Source organism: Tinamus guttatus, unplaced genomic scaffold (genome assembly GCF_059628265.1).
Source record: "Tinamus guttatus ecotype Peru unplaced genomic scaffold, ASM5962826v1 Tinamus_guttatus_pri_ptg000314l, whole genome shotgun sequence".
NCBI classification, from domain to species: Eukaryota; Metazoa; Chordata; class Aves; order Tinamiformes; family Tinamidae; genus Tinamus; species Tinamus guttatus.
The window spans coordinates 7407189-7428300 of record NW_028288848.1 but is presented as its reverse complement, the minus strand read 5'-3'; the positions used below and the strand labels follow the sequence as shown (position 1 = coordinate 7428300).

At 52.7% G+C, this 21112-nt stretch overlaps 2 protein-coding genes across 3 annotated transcripts in view; both read left to right on the top strand.

Annotated features, from left to right (window-relative positions):
* The first annotated feature begins 718 nt into the window (after positions 1-718).
* On the top strand, positions 719-11994 carry CPN1 (carboxypeptidase N subunit 1). The gene is made up of 9 exons (XM_088528720.1): positions 719-941; positions 4241-4437; positions 5072-5227; positions 5525-5707; positions 6850-6961; positions 7652-7791; positions 8068-8167; positions 9071-9189; positions 11178-11994. The coding sequence occupies exons 1-9, from the start codon at positions 719-721 to the stop codon at positions 11307-11309; spliced, it is 1362 nt and encodes a 453-aa protein (XP_088384846.1). The 3' UTR covers positions 11310-11994.
* Positions 11995-16326: 4332 nt separating this feature from the next.
* DNMBP (dynamin binding protein) overlaps positions 16327-21112 on the top strand; it is a 34931-nt gene continuing 30145 nt past the window's right edge. For both annotated transcript variants that reach the window (XM_088528719.1, XM_088528717.1), the window contains exon 1: positions 16327-16367. The gene's annotated coding sequence lies outside the window, so the exon portion shown is untranslated. The remainder of the gene's footprint in view (positions 16368-21112) is intronic.

The following is a 21112-nucleotide window of genomic DNA, read 5'->3' as shown; positions in this document are numbered from 1 at the left end:
CCATGGTGTCCCACACCCCTCATAGCACTGAGCCTCAGAGAGAAGGGCCTGGGCAGGCAAAGAGGGCTGAGGCAGCCGCCTCCTGGAGCACCATCTCCTTCCCTTCCCCAGGAGATGGGGCAGGAGAGCAAGCGAGGAGCGGAGCCTGCGGGGCATGGCGGGGGAAAGAAACAGGCTCCGCGGTTCCTCAGAGGCCAGGATGAGACCCATGGCCCCAAAGCGCTGCCCCCCCGGGCCTTTCCCATTTCCAGCAAGGCACCCTGCGGCCCGAGGTCTCCCTGGCTCTCCTGTTGGCGGCTGCGCTGGCAGGAGGCTGCACCGCTGTCTCGTGCGTTCCTGTGCGTTTGGCAGCCCCGAAGCCCGCGGCAGCCAGTTTTCCAGCCCTGCGCTGCCTCTGCAGTGACAGCCAGCAGCTTCGGGGTCCTGTTTACTACCCGGTTAATAAGTGAACTGGAGCCAGTGAAACTCTCCGAGACGGGTTTCGTCGGCGGTCGCAGCGCGAGGGCGGGCAAGGGCTGCTCCCGCCGCGGAGCATTCCTGCACGCGGGGCCGCCGGGCCCCAGGCAGAGCCCTCTCGCCGGCTCCGCGCTCCCACCCGCGGCCCCCCGCCCGCAGGTGCAGTGGGCTGGCACTTGGCGGGGGAACTGGAAAGAGCTGGTTGGAGTTTGCACTTTAGCTCCGGGCGGGAAGGGAGCCCCACGGTCCCGGCAGCGGGAGGATGGCTCGTTTGCTCTGGCCCCTGCTGAGAGTCCTGCTGCTGCTGGAGGTGGGGGCCGCCCTGAGCTTCCTCCACCACCGCTACGAGGAGATGGTGCAGGCCCTGTTCCGCGTGCAGAACGAGTGTCCCTACGTCACCCGCATTTACAGCGTTGGCCGCAGCGTCGAAGGACGGCATCTCTATGTGCTGGAGTTCAGCGACTTCCCGGGGATCCACGAGCCCTGTGAGTAGAGCCAGGGGACCGGCGGTTCAGGTGGGGACTCGCAGCCAGCTCAGGGACGGGCACACGCACCTGCGTGCTCAGACTGCATGGGCACGAGCTCTAGTTGGCCCAGGCAGGTATTTTGCGCTGAGCTCCATTTTTTAAACTCGTCACTGCAGGAACTTTTGCCCTGGGATATCACTGTGTCCCAGCTCGGACCATGCAGGCACCACGTGCTGCAGCAGGCTCATCCCGTGCCCAACGTCACTGGCTCAGCGCCTCCCATGCCACCCACTCCCTCCCAAAACACAGGCAGGGATGGAGAGACACGCGGGCGGGAGGGTGCACAGCAGTGCAAGGAGAGTGTACGACCTCCCATCCCCACAGCAAAGCGACAGCCTGCCCCGGTGTCCTGAGCCAGCATCGGGCTCAGGCCACCCCGCCAGCCTGGCCGGGCCACACAGCACCTGAGGCAGCCGGTGTCAGCAACGCCACGTGGCCCTGCCAAGCCTCATGCAGCTCCGGTCCAGGGAGCCAGGGCGATGCCCGGGGCTCTCTTGTACCCTCCTTGCACCTGCTGGAAGAGATTAAACCTCGTCTCTACCTCCTTTTCCTGGGAGCTTGTTGCCCTTGCGAAGTCTGGCGTGCTAGCTGGCGCAGTTCCAAGTGGGGTCTGACAAGCCGGGGCAGCGCAGAGCACAACCTGCTGCGGAGCCGCGCGGAAAAACGCCGGCAGCGCTGCGGGAGCGAGCAGGACGCGGTGCTCATGCCAGCGCCGGCTGTGCCCGCGGGGCTGCGGTGCTCACCCTGGGGCCGGGGCGGGCAGGGGAGAGCAGCCGGGGCACGGGGATGGCGGCTCCCCTTCAGCAGCCACCGGGGCACGGGGATGGCGGCTCCCCTCCAGCAGCCACCGGCATTGCCGCAGGGGCTGTGCAATGGGCTCTGCCCCGCCAAGCGAGTCGCTGCCCACACCCGCTCCATGCAGCAAAAACGTCAGGTGCTGAGGGTGACTCCCTTCTCACTGGGAGAAAGGAAAGAACAAGGGGTGCTGGATACTCCTCCCTTGGATTTCTGACTTAAAAAACAGCAGAAAATCAGATGGAAAGGGGTTGGGAAGTGACCTAGCTCTTTCCTAGTCCAAGGCAAGCTCAGCTTGACCTAATCTGCGCCAGTAGCCCTGTGGCCAGGTAGCAGCAGGGGCATGATATGGTGGCAGCTTGGATTTCTTATATCTTTGCGGGCCATCCTCAAAGCACGACATGTTCCGCTTGTGGTATGAGGGCTATGGGAACCTGTGGATTCCTTTTGGAGGCTGTGGAAAGAAACTATGAAAAGCAAGGCTATAGCCAGTGGACTAGGATACCATCACTAGGGTTTCTGTGTCCATGTGGGTAATATTTATGGGCCTGCAAGCTGAAAAAGACTGGCAAGTCCTGCCAACAAAGCGGAGGTGAGGGAGTCCCTGCAGAGATTTTTTTTTAAAGGTTGCACATATCATCAGGGTATTTTTTTTATACAATTAATAACTAGATTACTTAATTAAATCAGCATTCATTTCTCCTGAAATCTAACCAAGTCAACACATGTTGCCTGCCTCTGTTGAGCCACAGCACTCAGCAGGTCATAAGCAAAAGACGTGGAAAAGCAAAATCCTTTGGCTGAATTAGAAATATTTTAGAATCTGGATTTAGCATGTCTGGAAACGTTGCCTGCTCCCTGCACGGCGAAAGCAGGAGGAGGATCATATCCAACAGGCATCTGTCTAGTGGAGCCGTGGTGCCTTTTACCTTGGGCACCCTCCCAGGTCGCCCTTCTCAGACCACGCAGGCACCACACATTGCAGCAGGGCTGGGTGTTGCCACCGCTCTCCTCATCATGAGTCACCCTATTTCGTCTTCTATTTGAGACTTAGACTCCCTTTTAACTGCATGCCGGGGCTACCTCTGCTCTTAGTAATGCTGATTCCAGTCTGTAATAGTCCTTTTTTTTATTTCCCAAGTGACTGCCTCAAAAGCTTAGCTTGCCTGGGTTGGGGAAGCTTAACCCACCCTTCACATGCTGCCTCTCCTTGGCAAAGTAGTGAATGCTGCTCTGCGCATTCGTAGTTTGCCTGCAGTTTCTAAATCAGTATTTCAAGGCCTAATTTTAGAAAAGTCAGTGGAAAGAGACTTTTTTTTCCATTGTACCGCAGCTTCCTAAGGGATAGTTTAATCTCTGTTCAGCACCCCAGCTGCCCAGGGCTTCTTCAGGCTCTTGTGTGCGTGTCCTGAAGGAGAGGCACCAGGCACAAGAGTCAGAGGGCTGAAAAGCAGCACCAGGGGAGAACGTGCTTTTCCAGTGACAGGTTGGACTCGCCCACAGCCAGGGATTGATCGTGTCCTTCAGAGGAACCTAAAGCTCCTTAAAGCTTGTGGAGCCGGGAATGTGGCATGGGGGTAAGCAGTGCAAACCACCAAGGTCAGAGACGATAGTGAATGATCCGTCCTCTCCACCATGTGCCTTGGAGGCCTCCTCAGCACCGGGCTTGGAGCAGCCATACACCTGACTGGCCAGTGTTCCCTGGCCAGGAACTGCATCTCCCCAGCCCAGGAATATCAGAAACACCCAAAATCCTCATGCTTATTCCAAAGGCAAACTCAGTGCCAAGCCTGGGCTGCTTCTGCATCCTGGGGTGACAGGGAGGGTAGTCCGTAAAAGGGCTGAGCTGTTTCCCTGTTTACATTTTGCAAGTGAAAGGGACATTTCACACCATTTTACTGGAGGGTCCCTTGACTCTCTATGGCAGGAATATGAAGGAATAGGAAGATGATTAAGGGACTGGAGCATCTATTGTATGAGGAAAGGCTAGATGAGCTGGGTCTGTTTAGGCTAGAGAAGAGCAGATTGAGAGGAGATCTGATCAACATGTGCAAGTACCTGAGGGGTGAATGTAAGGAGGTTGGAGCCAAACTCTTCTCCGTGGTGGCCAGTAACAGGACAAGGGGTAATGGGTGCAAGCTGAAACACAGGAAGTTCCACCTCCATGTGAGGAAGAACTTCTTTAATGTGAGGCTAACAGAGCCCTGGAACAGGCTGCCCAGAGAGGTTGTGGAGTCTCCTGCTCTGAAGTCAGAGATCTTCCAAACCCGCCTGGATGCCACCCTGTACCACATGCTCTAGGTGTCCCTGCTGGAGCGAGGGGTTGGACTAAATGATCTCTAGAGGTCCCTTCCAACCTCAACCATTATGTGATTCTGTGAACTGGCTTTTTTTTTTTTTTTTTTTTTTTTTTTTCATCTGGGCCCCTGCTGATGATGCCACTGCTCTCTTGCTTTCTGCAGTGGAGCCGGAGTTCAAATATGTTGGGAACATGCACGGGAATGAGGTGCTGGGCCGTGAGCTGCTGCTGCAGCTCTCTGAGTTCCTGTGCGAGGAGTATCGCCGAGGCAGCGAGCGGGTCACCCGCCTCATCCACGACACGCGCATCCACATCATGCCCTCCATGAACCCTGACGGCTACGAAGTGGCTGCCAAGCAGGTACCAGGCAAGGGATCACCTCATCCACTTGGGCTGGGGGGGGGAAGCCCCTCAAAACATGGGCTCCTGTGGGTTCCCTGTCGTCGACTGCCAGGGGAGGGGGCGTCCCTTCTCTCCTTGCTGAATTTGGCCTCCTCTCTGCTCCTCATCTCCCACGTCCTGCCCTGGGTGGACCTGGGTCCAGTTTACCACATGCAAGCCCAGGATGCCAGGTCCAAAGCACTTGAAGCACCCTGATGGCAGTGGCAGACAAGACCAGCACGGACAAGGCACATGAATGCCACCGTCATGAGCAGATGGGACAAGATGGCTGCATGTGGCAGAAAACCTCCAGCCTCCACACCTCCAAACTCAGCCCTTTCCTTCGTGTCCCCAGCCCTACAGGAGACAGTTTGTCCAAGGCTGTTTCTTCTGAGGCGTACTGTTTATTTGGCACGTGCCTTGCTCTGTGACCCTCAAAACTGGAGATATTGTTATTGACTGTCAGGACCAATATTCTTTATTCTCCTGCCAGCAATAACGCACATGTTGTGACCCAAGGCCACTGGAGAGCCGTTACCACAGCTGGGCTCTGCAGCTCTGACGCCCAGCCTGGGGCTGATACTCACCAGGCTGATACACCTTTGCCCTGCAGGGCCCGGACAGCATCGGGTACTTGACTGGGAGGAACAACGCCAACGGAGTGGACTTGAACCGCAACTTCCCTGACCTCAACACCTTCATGTACTACAACGGGGATATCAGCGGGCCAAACCACCACATCCCTCTGCCAGACAACTGGAAAAGTCAGGTACCAGTCTGGGATGCTGGGAGCACTACAACATGCTCCTGTAGTAGCCCAGCACCCAAAAGATATTTTCTCTCCTTTGGCTTGCATACAGCTTGTGCATGCAGAGAAACATCCTGCTTCTGCCCTGTATCACAGGTCACACCTCCATCAAGTGCAAAGGCTTAAGCAGGCAAATGGCTGGGGACATATCTGAGATGGCTGATCATGCCACAGCCTGCCAGGGACAGCTGAGCCTGCCTCCCTGTCCCCTGCTTTGTCTCTGCAGTTTTGCTCTCATGAGCCCTCTTCTTCTCGCAGGTGGAGCCGGAGACGCTGGCTGTGATTCAGTGGATCAGCAACTACAATTTTGTGCTCTCAGCCAATCTGCACGGTGGAGCCGTGGTGGCAAATTACCCCTATGACAAGTCTCAGGACACGCGGTTCAGGAGCCACCGGCGCACAGTTAACACACCCACCCCTGACGACAAGCTGTTCCAGAAGGTGAGCGAGGGCCCGCACCAGCAAGGGCTCTTCCACAGACCCGACAAGGTGGAGATGGGAATTTTTCTAGAAATGCAGACAGATGAAGGAGGAGAGCACCAAGAACATGCACAGATATCATGGAAAGCCTCAGTACATGGTGCTGATCCTGCTAGTGCTAGCTGAGGTCTGTGGTTTTTCTCCATTATTAAAATGTCCCAGAAAACAGTGTCTTCAGTCACTGCTGCCACTAGGAAATGTAGGAATCCTGCACAAGGAAAAAGTAAGCTTGTATTAGAACAGTTAATGAGAAAAATAAGTTTGAGCTGGAGTTCAGCCGTTTCTGGAAGCATCGGCGATGGAGGGGCTTGCCAGGGCCTGCTGTGATCGGGGCTGCTCTCAGACCCAGATGTAGGGAGGCTGCAGTCAAGGGAATCTCTAATGATCCCCACGTAGGTTCAGAGGTCAGAAATGCTGTGAGGCAACTGTTTCCCTGCTGACAGGATGAGATTACACCAGCATTTGAACAACAGTACAAGGGTGTAGCGGTTGCATTAGTAAATGCAAACCCTGCTCTGTCTTAAACTTGGTCTCATGCAGAGGACAGGCTTTGGATCCACTGTCCCAGTTTTGAACCTGCCTTCATGTCTAAAAACAATCAGTAATCTTTGATAACAGCAATAAACAAACAGGTTCCAGAAACAGAAGTTGCCCAAACCCTTTCCTACTATAGATTTCTCTGATAGATATGAATGATATTTGCATCAGGATGATAGGGGTTACTTTTCCTGGCACAGCTCCCCCAACTAGTGCAGTTTGCTGCCGAGGGGCTGCACGGTTGGGCTGAGCACCTCTGGGCTGGCCCAGCACCTACCATTCCCTCCGTGTCCGCAGGAGCAAGGCAGAAGCCTTGTGGTACCAGCAAGCCTCCAGCTTGTCCACTACCTGCTCTTCTTCCTTCATCTGCCTACATCTCTTAAAGGTCCTAGCCCCTTGGGTTGGATTTCATGGCAGTAAAAGGTGGGAGCTGGACTGCTCTCTGGCTTCCCTCCCACCCGTCCCAGTTAAGACTGTCCATGAGCAGGGATGTTGCCCCAGAGCTGGCAGTGACAGGGCAGCAGCCAGCCAGCAGGGCTGCCAGCCGCCGGGTGCTCTCTCCGCAGCTGGCCAAGACCTACTCGTACGCCCACGGCTGGATGCACCGAGGCTGGAACTGCGGGGACTACTTTGCCGATGGCATCACGAACGGGGCTTCCTGGTACTCGCTCAGCAAAGGTAAGGGCTGGGTAAGGTAAGGAGAGCACCGCTGCAGAAAGGCAGTGAGGGGAGAGGAGAAAGCTGGGGACGGGGTGGGTGGGAGTACAGGAAGTGCTGTGGCAGGACTGTGACCGTTGCTAGATGCTGTGCTGGTGTCAGAAGGGACAAGGAAAACTGGAGGAGGCTTGCGAGAGAGCAAAATCTGGGGTCGGCAGAGATCTGCCACGTGTTAGCAGAGTAAAGAAGCATTAGTCTGTTGCCGTGTCAAGAATACTGTGAGGCAACTCCATTAAGGTCCAAAACTGTGGATATAGGAAAAAGATTTCTTAGGTCATGAGCTGCTGGCTCATGAACAATCCTGTAAATGAAGAAACTGAAAATCAGCAATTAGGTAATAAATAAGTAGAGAGTAGCTGGAAAGGGAAGCATAGGCCCTGAGGTGTGAAGCCTCCTTGAGCTTCTGAAGTGAGAGAAATTAAGATCTGCCTGAAGGAAAGCGTGACAGCCACAACGGGATGAGACTGCACAGAGGGGAGCAAGAGCTGCTCCTGTGCTCAAAGGAAAGAAGGCTGCACCTGCAAAAGAAGGGAGAGCAGGATTGTTCTGGTAAAGACAGATATGGGCCAATACCTCTGGGACACAGATGGGGAGGGAAAAGGGCTTTGTGTTCCCTGTGGGCCTGGCCATAGGCTCTTTCTCTCCTTTAAGGCATGCAGGACTTCAATTACCTTTACACCAACTGCTTTGAAATCACCCTGGAGCTCAGCTGCAATAAATTCCCCCCCGAGGAGGACCTGGAGCGACAGTGGATTGCCAATCGGGAGGCCCTTGTGGCTTTCATTGAAGAGGTAAGGAGGCCATCGTGGGACCTTCCTCATGTATCAATGGGCCCTGGCCCCGATGGTGGGAGACCAGCAGGGAGGAGACCCACAGGGATTGCTGGGTGCCCTGGAAGGGATATTGTCAGGCTTTGGAGAGGCTGTTTTATCCTGCACTGGCTCTGCTGGGGAAACAAGGGTGCAGGGAAGGGTGGAGGTGGTCCCAGAGCTGAGCTCTCCTCCAGTGTCCAGCAATACCCTCTTGAGCAAAAGCGGGACAACAAGAATCTGTCTCTCTCCCTGCAGATTCACCAGGGCATCAAAGGGATGGTGTCAGACGAGAACAACAACGGCATTGCAGGAGCAGTGATTTCTGTCCAGGGAATCAGCCATGATGTCACCTCTGGTCGGTTGTTGAACCTCTTATATCCCATTTGGATACAGCCTCTCTGAGGTCAGCAGGGGAGGCCTTAATATGTGTGACCAGCACATTTTGCATCTTCAGTTTGGCTGGACAGTATGGGCTGACCACACAAAATAGCTAGTTCTAGCTCTGCAGAGGTCAGACAAACAAATCATCAAAACTTCTGGCCATAAGTCTGTGACTCAGTGGCATGCTGATATTTGGCAGTTCCTGTGCCATTCTGCACAGGCACAGGAGGAATGTGCAAAAGATCAGAGAATCACAGATGTATTGGCTGAAAGGACCCTGCAGGGTCTCCAGCCTGATCTCCACTTGTAGTGGGATTATCCCTAGCACTGGATTTAATCAGACATTGCTCTCTCCAGCCGAGTCTTGCAGACCCCCAAGAGTGGAAGAATTGAGCAGGAGAGCAGCTGAGCTATTTTTGACAGTCCCAATGGGTATCATTTATTTGATGAGACACTAAAACCCTGTGGAAAATCCAAAGATCGCAAAATTCTAACAAGAATTAAAGATCATATGACGCATAAGGAATCATGGAGCTGTGAATGCTCAGGTCTGCTATTTCCTGACTGGCAAGCACTCAGATTTGCTACTTCAGTGAGTTTCTAAGGACAGACCCGGTTAACACTGCTGTACCATCCCATTTCATGTGGCATTTACTTGCAGGCTTCTACCAGGTAGCACTACTGAGCTCTCCCTTCCAGGCCACCAGTGTGCATCCAGCCTAGCAGTAGCCAGCAAATTTGAAAGAGAAGCCAAAAAATGCCTGGATGTTGGAGACTAAGCATCCTAGAGGAAGCTGCTGAACAAAAGCCAGTGAGATTTCTTTTACATTGCTCCCTGTGCATCCTGATTGCTTTCTCTCCCTATCTGATGTTTTAGGTGATATGGGGGACTATTTCCGTCTCCTGCTGCCTGGCACTTACACTGTTACAGCCTCTGCAGAGGGCTACCAGTCCCAGACAGTGACAACAACAGTGGGACCAGCTGCACCTTCATTGGTGAGTCAAGCTGAGCAGTCATGAGGGTGTCTCTAAAGATCTTCATCCTGGAAAGAAAGAAACACAGCAGGGGATGGCCCGATAGCATTACAGAAAGGGGACAGGACATAAAGCATAACCAGTAGCTACAGGCTGCCCTGGTAGACTTAGAGCTCCCTGCACTTCACGAAGGAGGGACAGGCAAAGGCAGTGCCAGGTGCCCTTTGATTCCTTGCAGAGAGCTCCTGTGTCACTCTTGGCTGTGGGGAAAAGTGGAGAAGTGCCTGGGCATTGGCAGGGTGGCTGGGGCACCTGCTCCTGGAGCACGCTCTTTCCAGGGTGTGATACTTTGGAGGCAGCATCTATCCTGTCTCACTCTCCTAGCTCTATTACTCCATGGGTTTCAGTGCTCTGCATCCTACCCTGGGATAAAACACATTAGCAGACTCATAGCAGGAGGTTGAGGTCTGCTCTTCTCCCTGCTGACAGCTCCGAGACAGCTAGGAACTACTGAAGAACAGCCAAGCACCTTTGGGAGACAAAGTGGGACTGGGTGCTCTTGACAGCAGTGTGTCCTCTGCAATGCCCTTCCCAGGACAGGCTGGACAGATGGAAGTCAGGTTAAAAAAAAGAACAGCGAGTGGTGATCCCTGCCCCTCGCTGTTGCCTTGTGAATGTGGTGGGAGCTCAGCTGCAGTCTCTTTGGAGGCATGGGGGACTGGCAGGAACCCCAGTTGTGGCATCCTGACACACATCATATGCTTCACTTCAATCCTGGTCAAGGCTCTTCCTTAAATACACTGTGGTGGTTCTCCCACCCTCCTTCTCTTCATCTCTCCCTACTTAGCCTCTGAAGTTCTTCCAGAATTGCCCTTTTCTTAGGGTTAGAAACCTTTTAATTTTCTGCCTAAATTTACTCATGGTCATTTTATCCCTATTTGATCCAATGCCAACATTGTGCTTTAAACAGCTCCTCTTCTTTGCTGGTATTTATTCCCTGATGTATTTATAGAGATCTGCCATGCCCACTCCTAGCCTTTGTTTTGCTGGGTTAAACATCCAGCTTTTGGCTTTTCTCTGTAAGCTTCATTTTGCTTTTCCCACATTCCTGTAGATTTGATTCATTTTCTGATGCTCTGATTTGCAGCTCTCTCCTCACCTGTCTCCATTTCCCTGCACCCCTAGAACACGCTGTACCTGCTTTCGCTCTGTTCCTCCCTGTTCCAGCTTCACCTTTCCATATGGTCTCCTCATTCCCCATCTCCGTGACACTGTGCCCTGCATATCCCCTTCTCTCTCCCATTAACTCTTGCCCTGCTGTAGTCTCCTCTGTCCCACCTGCAGTCTGGGAGCGCTGCTCTATCCCCCAGTCCAGATTCCTGCTTGGCTTCCATCCTATTCTCACCATGAAGGGGTCTGCATATCCTGTTCCACCTCTACCCCATAGCCATTTTTTAATCTTTATCTGGCTGCGTGTTTGGCTGGGTTTTTGTGTTTGTTTTTTGTTTGTTTTTCCTGTTTTTTTTCCCCGAGTCTATTAAAAGCACTTGTTGCTGAGTGATTAAATAGGCATCAGCTAACCAGGTGCAACTGAAAAGGTCTGTCTGTCCTGCACGACTATTACATTTTCACAGAGATGTAAAGCAATGCTATTTCTTTACTCCCTGATAGAAAAAGAAGAAAACACGAAGAAAGAGCATAGCTCAGTCATTTGCATTTCACAGCTCATCTTCCAAACCATCCTAGCACATTCCATTGCCCTAAGAGCAGTTCTTTGTGTAAGAAATATAGCTCTTTGTTGGTACAAGATTTTCCATGGGCAAATTGTTTCCAGCTGATTTAAGCACTGAGTCCCATTGTATCATAACACTAGTTGAGGCTCCTTACTGTCAATGCTTTTCTTGGCGCAAGAGTTAGCTTAGACTAACCACAGGGGCAGGGTCCTGCAGAGCCCTGAGCCAGCAGGGGACACACACAGTGCTACATGCTTATTTTTCTCTTTTCTTCAGGTGCATTTCCAGCTCAAACAAGACGTGGTGAGGAAGCCCCCAGAGCGTAAAACCTCAGGCTCACGCATGAACAACAAAGCTCTTCAGAAAAGGGTAGTGCCAAGAGCCACCCACCGGGGGACCCAAAGATGAAGACGGCGCCCTTGGCTGAGAGCTGGGGGAAGCCATTTGTAGGAGGCCTGGCTGATGACTGCAGCCAGTGAACTTTCCAAGAGTCCAGCATGAAACTAGCCCAAATTATGAGGTTATTAAATGAGGAAGTATTTAATCCCTGAGCAAATAGTGAAGTCATTCACAACAGAATGTGCCTAGGCTGCACTTCCCAGGGCAGAGTGTCTGTAGCTGCTGAGCTGTTCTCCTGCACTCAGTCCACCTAGGTCAGCTCTGCTCCCTTACTCTTGGACTCAACTGAGTTGCTACAGGCCACATGAGGTGTTCAAACCCTAGTGCATAACAGAGAATGAACCCTGGCCCTGGGCTTTTGACAGTTGGACTCAAGCTAAGCACACGAATCCTGGCACTAGTACCCTGGGTGAAAGTCCCCTGCTTCTCCCTCAGGTAAGGATGGGAGCTATCTACAGACCTCAAATACGGGTAGGTCACTTTTAAAGCAGTTTGTGAGGCGACAGCTCTGAACACTGTTAGTGTCCTGCGCATAAACTCCACAGGTAAGAATGCGGCACTGCCATATAGTGGTCCAAGGTCATCTTCTGGCTGGTAATGCCACATTTATTTTCCTGCACAGATGGGACTTTCTGGTATCAGCTTTGGATTATTTGTAGTCAGACTGGCTCAACCAATACACATCGGCAAAAGCAATGGATTATCCTCTCCTTATGTCTTCAGATCCAAACCAGATGGCTTTTTGAAAGGTCTGCTGTAACCAGCACAAGCTATTAGTCTCAGCACAGACAATGGTAGGTAAGATCCGACAACAAGTGATAAATAGGAGTGCAAAACAGGTGATCTGAGGGTTTTTTTTTCTTTTTAGAAATCGTCTCTGAACCTAGGTTTCTTTCAATGTGCTACAGGGAAATACGGATGCATGACTGTAATACTAGCAATGTGCCATGTTAGCCCAGAGCAAGCCACGTGAGCTGTATTTGGGGTAGAGAAGACATACATGTTCAGCAGGCTAGGGTAATGCAGACTGCCTACAAAGTCTGAACAGGTTTGCAGTTAAAGCAAGAATGGTGAGAACAATGTTGGATATTTCTATGGTAAAATATATCAGCAGGTAAAACCCTTCTGGCATCGTTTGTAGAAATAAATAACTCTGGGGCAACAGAGCCCCTCCCATGTGCCCCAACAATTTATTTTCCCTTGGGTAGTTATCCACCTCCCCTATACATCCTTGTGTTGTACTGGCTCTCTCCATGTCTCAGTCCTGTCCAGAAAGTGCCCCCCATCCATGCCCTGAGCTCTTCCTCTTTTACAGACTCCTCTTCATCTCTTGTGAGCAGCCTCTGCCACCCTCCTCTACAGGCACTTCATCCCTCACTGACAAATTCTCCCTTGTCTCTGACACGTGATCCTAGTAGTATTTTCTGCTCTGGCTTTGTGCACACATTCCTGTACTTCTCTTCTGCCCCATGCCTCTCCTTGGAAAGCAGAGTGACCTGGCCCTCAGACTGCTATTGCAAGCTATTCAAGCTATTGCGAAGAAGAGCCACAGAAACGGTAGAGCGGCCACCACAGCTGTCAGGGATCTGGGGTTGTACAAGCCAGTGTGGGCTGGGGACGCTGGCCAGTTCCACGATCATAGCCAAAGCAGAGTTCAGATTCCCTGCATTTTTCTCTTTTGGCATTTGGAAGTGAAAAAGGACAGCCAGGCTGAGACATCTGAACTCTTTTGTGGTTTAACATCTCTTCCCTGGGCCAAGCCCAGCTGCTTCAACCCAGGATCCCCCTTGTTTGAAGCCAAGCGTAGCAACATATTCACACAGAGCCTTTTTCAGAGGACTTGCAGGCAGGATAAGGAGGGCTGGCCTGCTCTGTCTGAGCCACAGCCTGGCCCCATACTGCACGCAGAAGGGTTCAGATTTTACCAGCCATCTGATGCATGTACAGGTGGGTACTCCTGCCCCTCAACCATGGCACCAGCTCAGCTGGCTGAGCTAACCACTCACCTCCAAGGATATGCAGGAAGCTGACACAGAAGAAAGGGCTCCCAAGGAGAAGGTCAGAGCCCACCGGGGATCCTGCTCTGGTTACCATGTTGGCTAGCCCCATCTGAGGGCTTCCTGGGCAGGGCTGTCCATGCCACCAGCACTGGCTGCCACAGGTCATCATCTGAGCCTGGTGGCTGCAGGGTGCTCTCATGATGCCCTCTTGTGGCCCTGGAAAATGCAATAACAGCATAATTCCCCTGGCTTTCCAGGGCGGTCAGAGGACTGGGATTTCTTCTCTGGAACAGGGCAGCCCATCCAGGAGGCCAAAGCACTCACCTTTGCTGTGGGGTGAGCAGTGCGGGAGCAAAGCTGAGAGTCTTGGTGATGAGCTTCTCTTATAAAACAGTTCCCACAAAATGAAGCTTTCTGCAGGAGCTTCTATCTCTCGTTTTCTCTCTCTCTCTCTCTCTCTCTCTCTCTCTCTTTCTCTCTCTCTCTCTCTCTCGGCCGGGATTTGTCAAGCTTCATCCAGGGTTTGTTCTCCTCCCCGCTCTAAATATTTGTGTGTTGAGCAGTTTGGTAAAGCTCCACTTGGCCATGGTCAAGCTCTCCACGTGAGAACATGATTACAAAATGTTTCCAAGGCACCACTTTCTTGAGCCCGCCTCTCCAAGGCTTGCCATGAACTTAGCCCCGAGTGTTGCAAGAAGCGTGGGCTAAAACAGTGCTAAACTTTTGTATATAACATCTGCTGTGCCATGGTTTCATGTTCATTTGAGGCTCAGGTCAAGCCAAAAGCAGTTGATAATGTTGTGGCAGAAGAAACAGTAAACAGCCTTTTTCAGGTCTCATTTATCCTTTTTGAGATGAGAGAACCAGAACTGCATGGAGAGATGGTAAAAACAAGGTGAAGTCGGGCCCAGAAAAATGAACCGAACTTTTACAAGCAATACTGTGAAGACCTTGGGACGAGCAGGGGCCCCAGTGAGGAAAGGGACTTCCTTCCCTGGGCATGCTGGTTTCTGCAGCTGGCACAGAGGAGGCAGCAAGTGGAAAAATATACACAACTGAACTCAAAAAAAAAGGGAGGGAGGTTTTGTGGGGAGGCCAGGAGACATGGGTTGGTCAGGTATGGACCTGAAATGTTGCAGGGGGAAATCAGGATGATGAATTCTCTAGAAATACTGAGGTTAGAAAAGACAGGGCTAGAAATGGATGATTAAATGAAGATCGGTCAGCAAGTCAGCAAGCTGCTTATTACAGAAGTACAGGGAGGCACATCTTACAGCAGAAAATATAAAAGGCTTTTGTAAGTGTGTAGCTTTTCTTGGAACACCGGAAAAGTTGGACTCAAAGCCAAGGAGAGGCTTGGCTAGAAGTGAAAGGGCAATGAAAAGCTTAGAGTAAGTTAAAGTGAAGGTAAGTGTGTAAGAAGTGGGACATAATCCTGCACAACTGGATACTGTAAATCTGTGCAGAAGTTAGCAGGGTCTTGCAGGACAAGCTGGTGAGGTCAGAGCTGTGACTGATCCACAGGCCTCAGTGTCTGTTTTAGGACCTAATTCACAGAAAAAGCTTCAGTTTTCCTTGGATAATATTACTTTTGTATTGGCTTGTACGAGTTTAAACCAGTTGCTCACACCCAGAGGTGCTGCTGTACTCACCTCCCATGCCTTTCCCTGACTGCATTTCTGTGCTGTTGTCATCGCAGTGCCACTGCCCTTTGGACAAGGACATCTGCATGACCATTCTACGGTGCCCAGGAGAAGGCAGCAGAGCTGCACCAAGCTCATCCCTAACTGTGTATCTGGGTCCTATTCTTGGCTCTCACTGGCTACATGCTATAAGCAGAGAGAGCTTCCAGTGAAGCCACGCACAGTACCCACGTCCTTCTGCTCATGAAGCACCAAGCGGCAGCCTGTTGTGTGGTGGAGGTATATTGAGGGGCAGGCATTATGCTTCCCTGGGCAGCGCAGGACTTCTCTGGGGCAGAAGATGATGCTCACAGAATGACAGAATGGTTGAGTTGGAAGTTCTTCCTATAGAGATGAAACTTCCTGTGTTTCAATTTGTACCCATTATCCCTTGTCCTGTTGGTGGCCACACCAAGAAGTTTGGCCCCATTCTCTTTACATTCTCCCCTTGGGTATTTGTACATGTTGATACGATCCCATCTCAATCTTCTCTTCTCCAGGCTAAACAGGCCCAGCTCGTTTAGTCTTTCCTCATATGATAGATGCACCAGTCCCTTAATCATCTCCATTGCTCTGTGCTGGACCCTCTCTAGAAGCTCCATGTCCTTGTACAGCCCCGGGCCTTCTGCCAAGCTCAAAGCCACTGTGCCAGCAGCAATGGCCCCCAGCATCAGGAGGCCAGGCTGCAGCTCCCGGCCGTGCAGGTACTCACGCACACAAACACCACTTGCACACACGGCTTGTCCTGCACACCCTGGGCTTGGCCAGTGGCCCGTCAAGCTGTGCTCTGGCTCATTGCTATGGAGAAGCAAGCGCGGCTAAAGCAGCAGGCCTGGCTGTGACGCCTGTGCTGGGAGCTGAGGGACATGGGCCATGCAGGGCCCTGCAGAGAGACGGTGGCCTCGGGACATGGAGGGGTGGTATTTTTGCCCTGCCAGGAAAACCAGAGAAGCACCAGCTGCGCTTGGGGCACCCAGGCTCTACATGACACGTGCAAGCCGCTCCTCCACGTTACAGCTTTCTGTACTTTCTTTTCTATTTGTTTTTCTCAGGCCGGGTGCTCGGGAGCCATCCTAGAGCAGCGAACCCGGGGGCTGCACCAGAGGGACAGCGCGGCCCCTGCCCCTGGGCCGGGGCACAAACGCGGTGCAGCCGCAGAGCCCCGCGCAGGCACCGAAGAGCCGCGGGGGCCGCTCGCCCGGCGCTGCGCGGGCCGCGGGCGGCCCCTGCGCCCAGGCCGGGGCTCGGGCCGGGCGCCGGGGGCCGGGCCGGGCGCCGCGGGGCCGGGCGGGGCGGGCCGGCGCTGGGGGCCGGGCCGCGACCGGGCGGGGCTCGGCGGGCGCAGGCGGGCGCGGGAGCCGCAGGGCCGGAGCGGCCGGCACCAGGTAGGGACCCGCCGGAGCGGCCGGGGGCTCCGGGCGCTGCCTCCGCGCCGCGGCCTGGGCCGACCCCGCGGCCCCCTCGGGCTCCGGCCTGCGCCGCCGCCCGGCCCCGCGCTCGCCCCGGGCCCTGCTGCGGGCTCGGCCCCTCCGCGCCGCCCCGCGGCCGCTCTCTGGCCCTGCCCCTTCCCCGCGCCGTCGGCGCTGCGGCTCCTCGTGCCGGCGCCTGCTCCGGCGCCCCTTCCCGCCCCGCTTCCCCGGTCCTCGGGGCCGAGGCAGCACTGTGGCCCCGGCCTCCAGCGACGACGGGGCCGAGCCCGTCCGGGGGTCGCGCAGAGCCGGGCTGCGATGGGCTGCCCGGGCCGGGGTGTGAAGCCCGGCGGCGAGTGCCCGCGTGCAGCTGCATCTCTGCGGCCCGCACGGGCAGCGGGGCTGGCGGCAGCAGCGGCCTCGCGAGCCGGGCACGTGCTGGCACGTCCCTGGCCGTGTCTCGGGCTTCCGCGCACCTCTGCTCTGCGGAGCAGCCGCCGGGTACCTGCCGGGGTCTGCGGAGCTGCCCGTGTAATTCCTGCTTGGTCGAGTGCCAAGTGGCCTGGGGATTTTGATCGCTTAAGCCGTGTCTGCGCGGTTGGTGGGCCCCTGGGGCTGACAGCCTGCCCAGGAGACCCGCAGGATGTGGCAGCTGCTGTTTTCCAAGCAGCTTTCTTCAGGAAAGATCCTGACCACGGAGGAACGGGGCAGGTGATGGGGCCTTGAATGCACCAGCAACAAGAGCCTTTGGCAGCAATACTCGAGATCAGCAGCACGAGGTTACACCTCAAAAGCAGAAAGGCCAAGCTGCAGCGCTGTGCCTTTCCAGTCCGCTCTTCTCGGAATACCCCCTTTGTTGGTTCAAATCGGGGGAGAAAAAGTGAGAGTTTCCTCCCGTTCTCCCTCCAGTAAATGTAAAACCTCCTGCACTGCAATAGTTCAGACTGCATGAAGGAAAGAGCTGTCTTGAGCTGTAGCAAAGCTGAACTGGAAGTAAATGGCCTCACCAGGGGATGTCTGCATCCTCAATGCCTCTGTAGAGGCTGCAGTGTGCTCTGCTGGTCCTGCCCTTCGTGCCGTCTGGCTCTTGAGTTCAAATATCTCTGTTGCAGTTTCTTCTTTCTGAAGGGTCTCTCTCTCTCTTCCTTTCACCTCTTAATCTCTTTGCTGTAGTACCTAGGAGGCCTCCAAGTTGTGTAATAAGCAGTGCAAGCAACAGCTGTTTTGAGTGGACCATGTTTCTATGGCATTTTACATTTCTCTGAAAAGGCCCTTTCCCCCTTTTCCTCGGCCGTTCTCTCTTTACTTTCCATAACAATTTTGACTTTACCTCTGCAAAAGGCTAGAAATAGTCTGTAGATAGAGCATTTGTAGTTTTGTAGGTGCTTTGCCAAATACAGCCTCTGTACTGTGCTATGAGACGTCAGCGCCATCCCCCTCATCTTGACTCACTGCTCTGATTCCGAGTTGTGCCGGGCATCATGTTTAAATGTGTCGTCCTTGTTTTCAGGGCCCTCTATAGCACAGTTTTTGCCCACATCTCTGAGCTGGCTTGTTTTGCTCTTCTTTCCTTCTAATTCTGTGCTCTGCCAAGGACAACAGTTCCAATGCTCTCCCCAGCTGCTCTCAAATGCCCTTTTTCCACTTTCCCCCATGTTTGGCTGTGGCTGCTGCACCCACTCTATTGCCTTTCTGCGTGGGGTTAGCAGTGACGTTAAAAGCTAGTACGTATGTATAGCAATTTTAGAGAAATATTAACAAGTTCACAGTAGGACAAGAGGAACTGGACAATACAGGAGAGGGAGGGAATGAAACTAAAGGCTCTGCAGAGCGTCAGATCTGTTGGCTGCTGTGGGAAGTGCAGCCGCGAGTGCCTCAGGGTTCAGCCTGTGGCTGAGATGTCTGTTCAACAGGTGACTGTTCAGATGGACTTTGTGATGGGGATGATGTGTGCTTGGGTGGGATAGCCTGACCTCTGCCTACCTTAGGACTTCACTGCCTTAGCTGATAATTTCCGCTATTTTTCTAATCATTTCTAATCAGTGATTGCCCAACCCCACTTCACAGTGACACAGCTTTTACTTTGCCTTTTCTTTAGAACTTCTCTGTTAGGAAATATATTTATTGCTTCCTCCTCGGAGCACCTAGATGCTCCAAAAGGAACTGTGCTGCCAGAGACGGCCACAGTTCCTATCCTGAGGGTTTAGGTTTTGTACAGTTAAAGGGCAGTGCAGAACAGAACTGAAGGCAAGGAGCACAGCTTCCTGTTCAAACTGGAGTAATTTCCAGATTTCCGCACTCCCTGTCCGGGAACTGAAGCATTGTAATGGGCTTCTTTCCAGAAGCTGTAGTGAAAAACGTGGTTCGGGGTGCGGAGTCAAGCAGTCAAATGTGGAGGAAAGTCCTTGTATCCCCAGTCCAACCTGTTTTGCCTAGGTATTCAAGGTATAATGACTAATTTTGTCATCACATGCTGCTTACCCACAGGAGCCCAGCCACAGGTACCACACGGCAGAAGTGGTATTATTAGGGTTTTGTCTGTTCTGCATTCTGCGTGTTCTTGTCATGAAAAATGAGACACAAGAGAGACAAATATGTGCCTCCTGGGGAGGATAGGTAGGACTTGGCAGTCATGTCTCTAAAATTCAGGCAAGCCCTTTGGTACAGACTCCTGTCTAAAATTTGTGAAATCATTGCATCCTGTCCTGGTGATCTGGCCTTTGCATGGTTGTTTCCACAATGCCATGGATTAAATATCCGTAACAGTGCTCTTGCTTACATGTTTTGGCAAGGTGCTGTGCCTTGCATTAAAACCTGATGCTGTGCTCTAGTTTCCAGATGACTTTCATTTGCTAACCATCTGGCATGACACAAGTTCCTCTTCCATTCTCCCCAGCCTCCACTTACCCTGCACAAATACTGCCAACCTGGCCTGATCTGCATCCTGCTGAAGAGCAGGTGAGAGCGCTGTGACAGCCAGTGTCCAGCTGGAGAAAAAAAAAAGAAAAAAAAAAAGGATATTGAATGACCTGTCTGACATGTGGCAAATACCCCAAACAGTCACACTGTGCTGTGGGAGGCCAGAGGTTGCTCAAGCAGCTCTTGTTCTTTGCTTTCCTGTTTCTCAAGGGCTGGCCATTGCAACCAAATATATTTATTTTAATGATTTTTGTATGTCAGGTCACAGACAAAGGAAATGAAATTACTCCTCTTCCTTCTGGGAGCCATAGGGAGTTAGAAGATGAGTATGTAAGAGAATGTTTCCCATTGTCCATCTATGAAGCTCACTGGAGAGCTCTTGGGGATCTGCTGAGCTGAGCAGTGTCTCCTATCAGAAGTCAGGCTGCAGAAGTTGGCATTCTCCTGGTGGGAGAAGGCTCCTCTCCTCCTCATCACTAGACCTCTCTTTCTGCCCCGCTTGCTGCCTTGTCCCTTCTGTCAGGATGAGCGGGGTCGGCTCCACAGTTTGCCGTGGAGCCTGGATCCCTGCGTTTGCTCTATCTCCAGCTGAGGGACAGATGCCCTCGCTCAGTGGGATACTGTTTATCCCACCCAGGCACATGCAGTCAAGCAGAGTTCCCCAGAGCAGCACGTTCTGCCCCGAGCAGGGTGCTGCTCCACAGGCAGGATTGTGGTGCACAGGTAGGGATTGTGCAGGCCTTGCACGTGCAGTGCAGTAAGGAGGGACATCCAGATGTGGAGACCACAAGGAGGTAGGAAGAGCAGAGGAAAAGGGAAGGGAAAATGCTTCGGCATGTAGGTAGTGAGATTCTGTTCATGACACAGTTGTGTGACAAGCCAAGTGACACTCATTGTTACCTTGCCCTAAATATCGAGTATTGATCCTGCATCCCAGAGCGCAGTGAGAGCTGCAGCAAATCCCTTGCTGAGGCCAGACCCAGTGACTGGAGGGTGCACTGACCAGGGTAGAGGGGCATCTCCGTCTCTGGAGGTGGATTCTGTTTTCAGGGAGCAAGCATTAAGTTACGACAAGTGGAAGGAGGCGTGAAGAGACATAGGTGAAATGCATGGCATTTTTCAGTTTAAAAAAAAAGATAACTTCAGTGTCAGTCTCTGTTGGTTTTCTTGGCTTGTTCTGGGATAAACTTGGACGTGTGCATTTCTGGGAATCCAGCTCCTCCCTGGGCTACTGCTCAGGCAGGCTCTAAGTCTTCAAGGAGGCTGAGCCATCTGCTGTGCAAGAACACACTTGTCTGGAGCAAAGCAAGCGTGCGTGTGGAAGCCTGCAGCACATTTTTAGTGTCTTTGGAGCTATATTAGTTTCCTGGTTACTGCACTGATGAATTATGCTATAATGCTGACCATGGGCAGTCCTAACAGCATAGCCTTGAGTGAGAAGCTGAAGATTATTATTTGGGGGAAACAGGTGTTGGTATTGCCTGTGAAGCTTGGTTCTCTTGCCGCTAAATTTGTGGCATCTGTTCATTATTGCTCTTTATCTCTTCATCTAATCTACTACTTGGATATGGCACTGGATTAGCCGTCTTTGGACCCTGGGGTCTCCCCTGTTCCTGGGATTCTTAATACATTTGTAATCAACCTATAATGGTTTTTTGGCATTACTGCCTGATCTCTTAAGTGCTTGAAATCCCTGCTGTGGAGTTTTTCACCAAAATCGCTGAAGATAACCAGGTTTCTCCGGTACAGGAGCTCTGTTTGCTCATCTTTACCATCAAAAATCTGCAGAAACCATACAGATG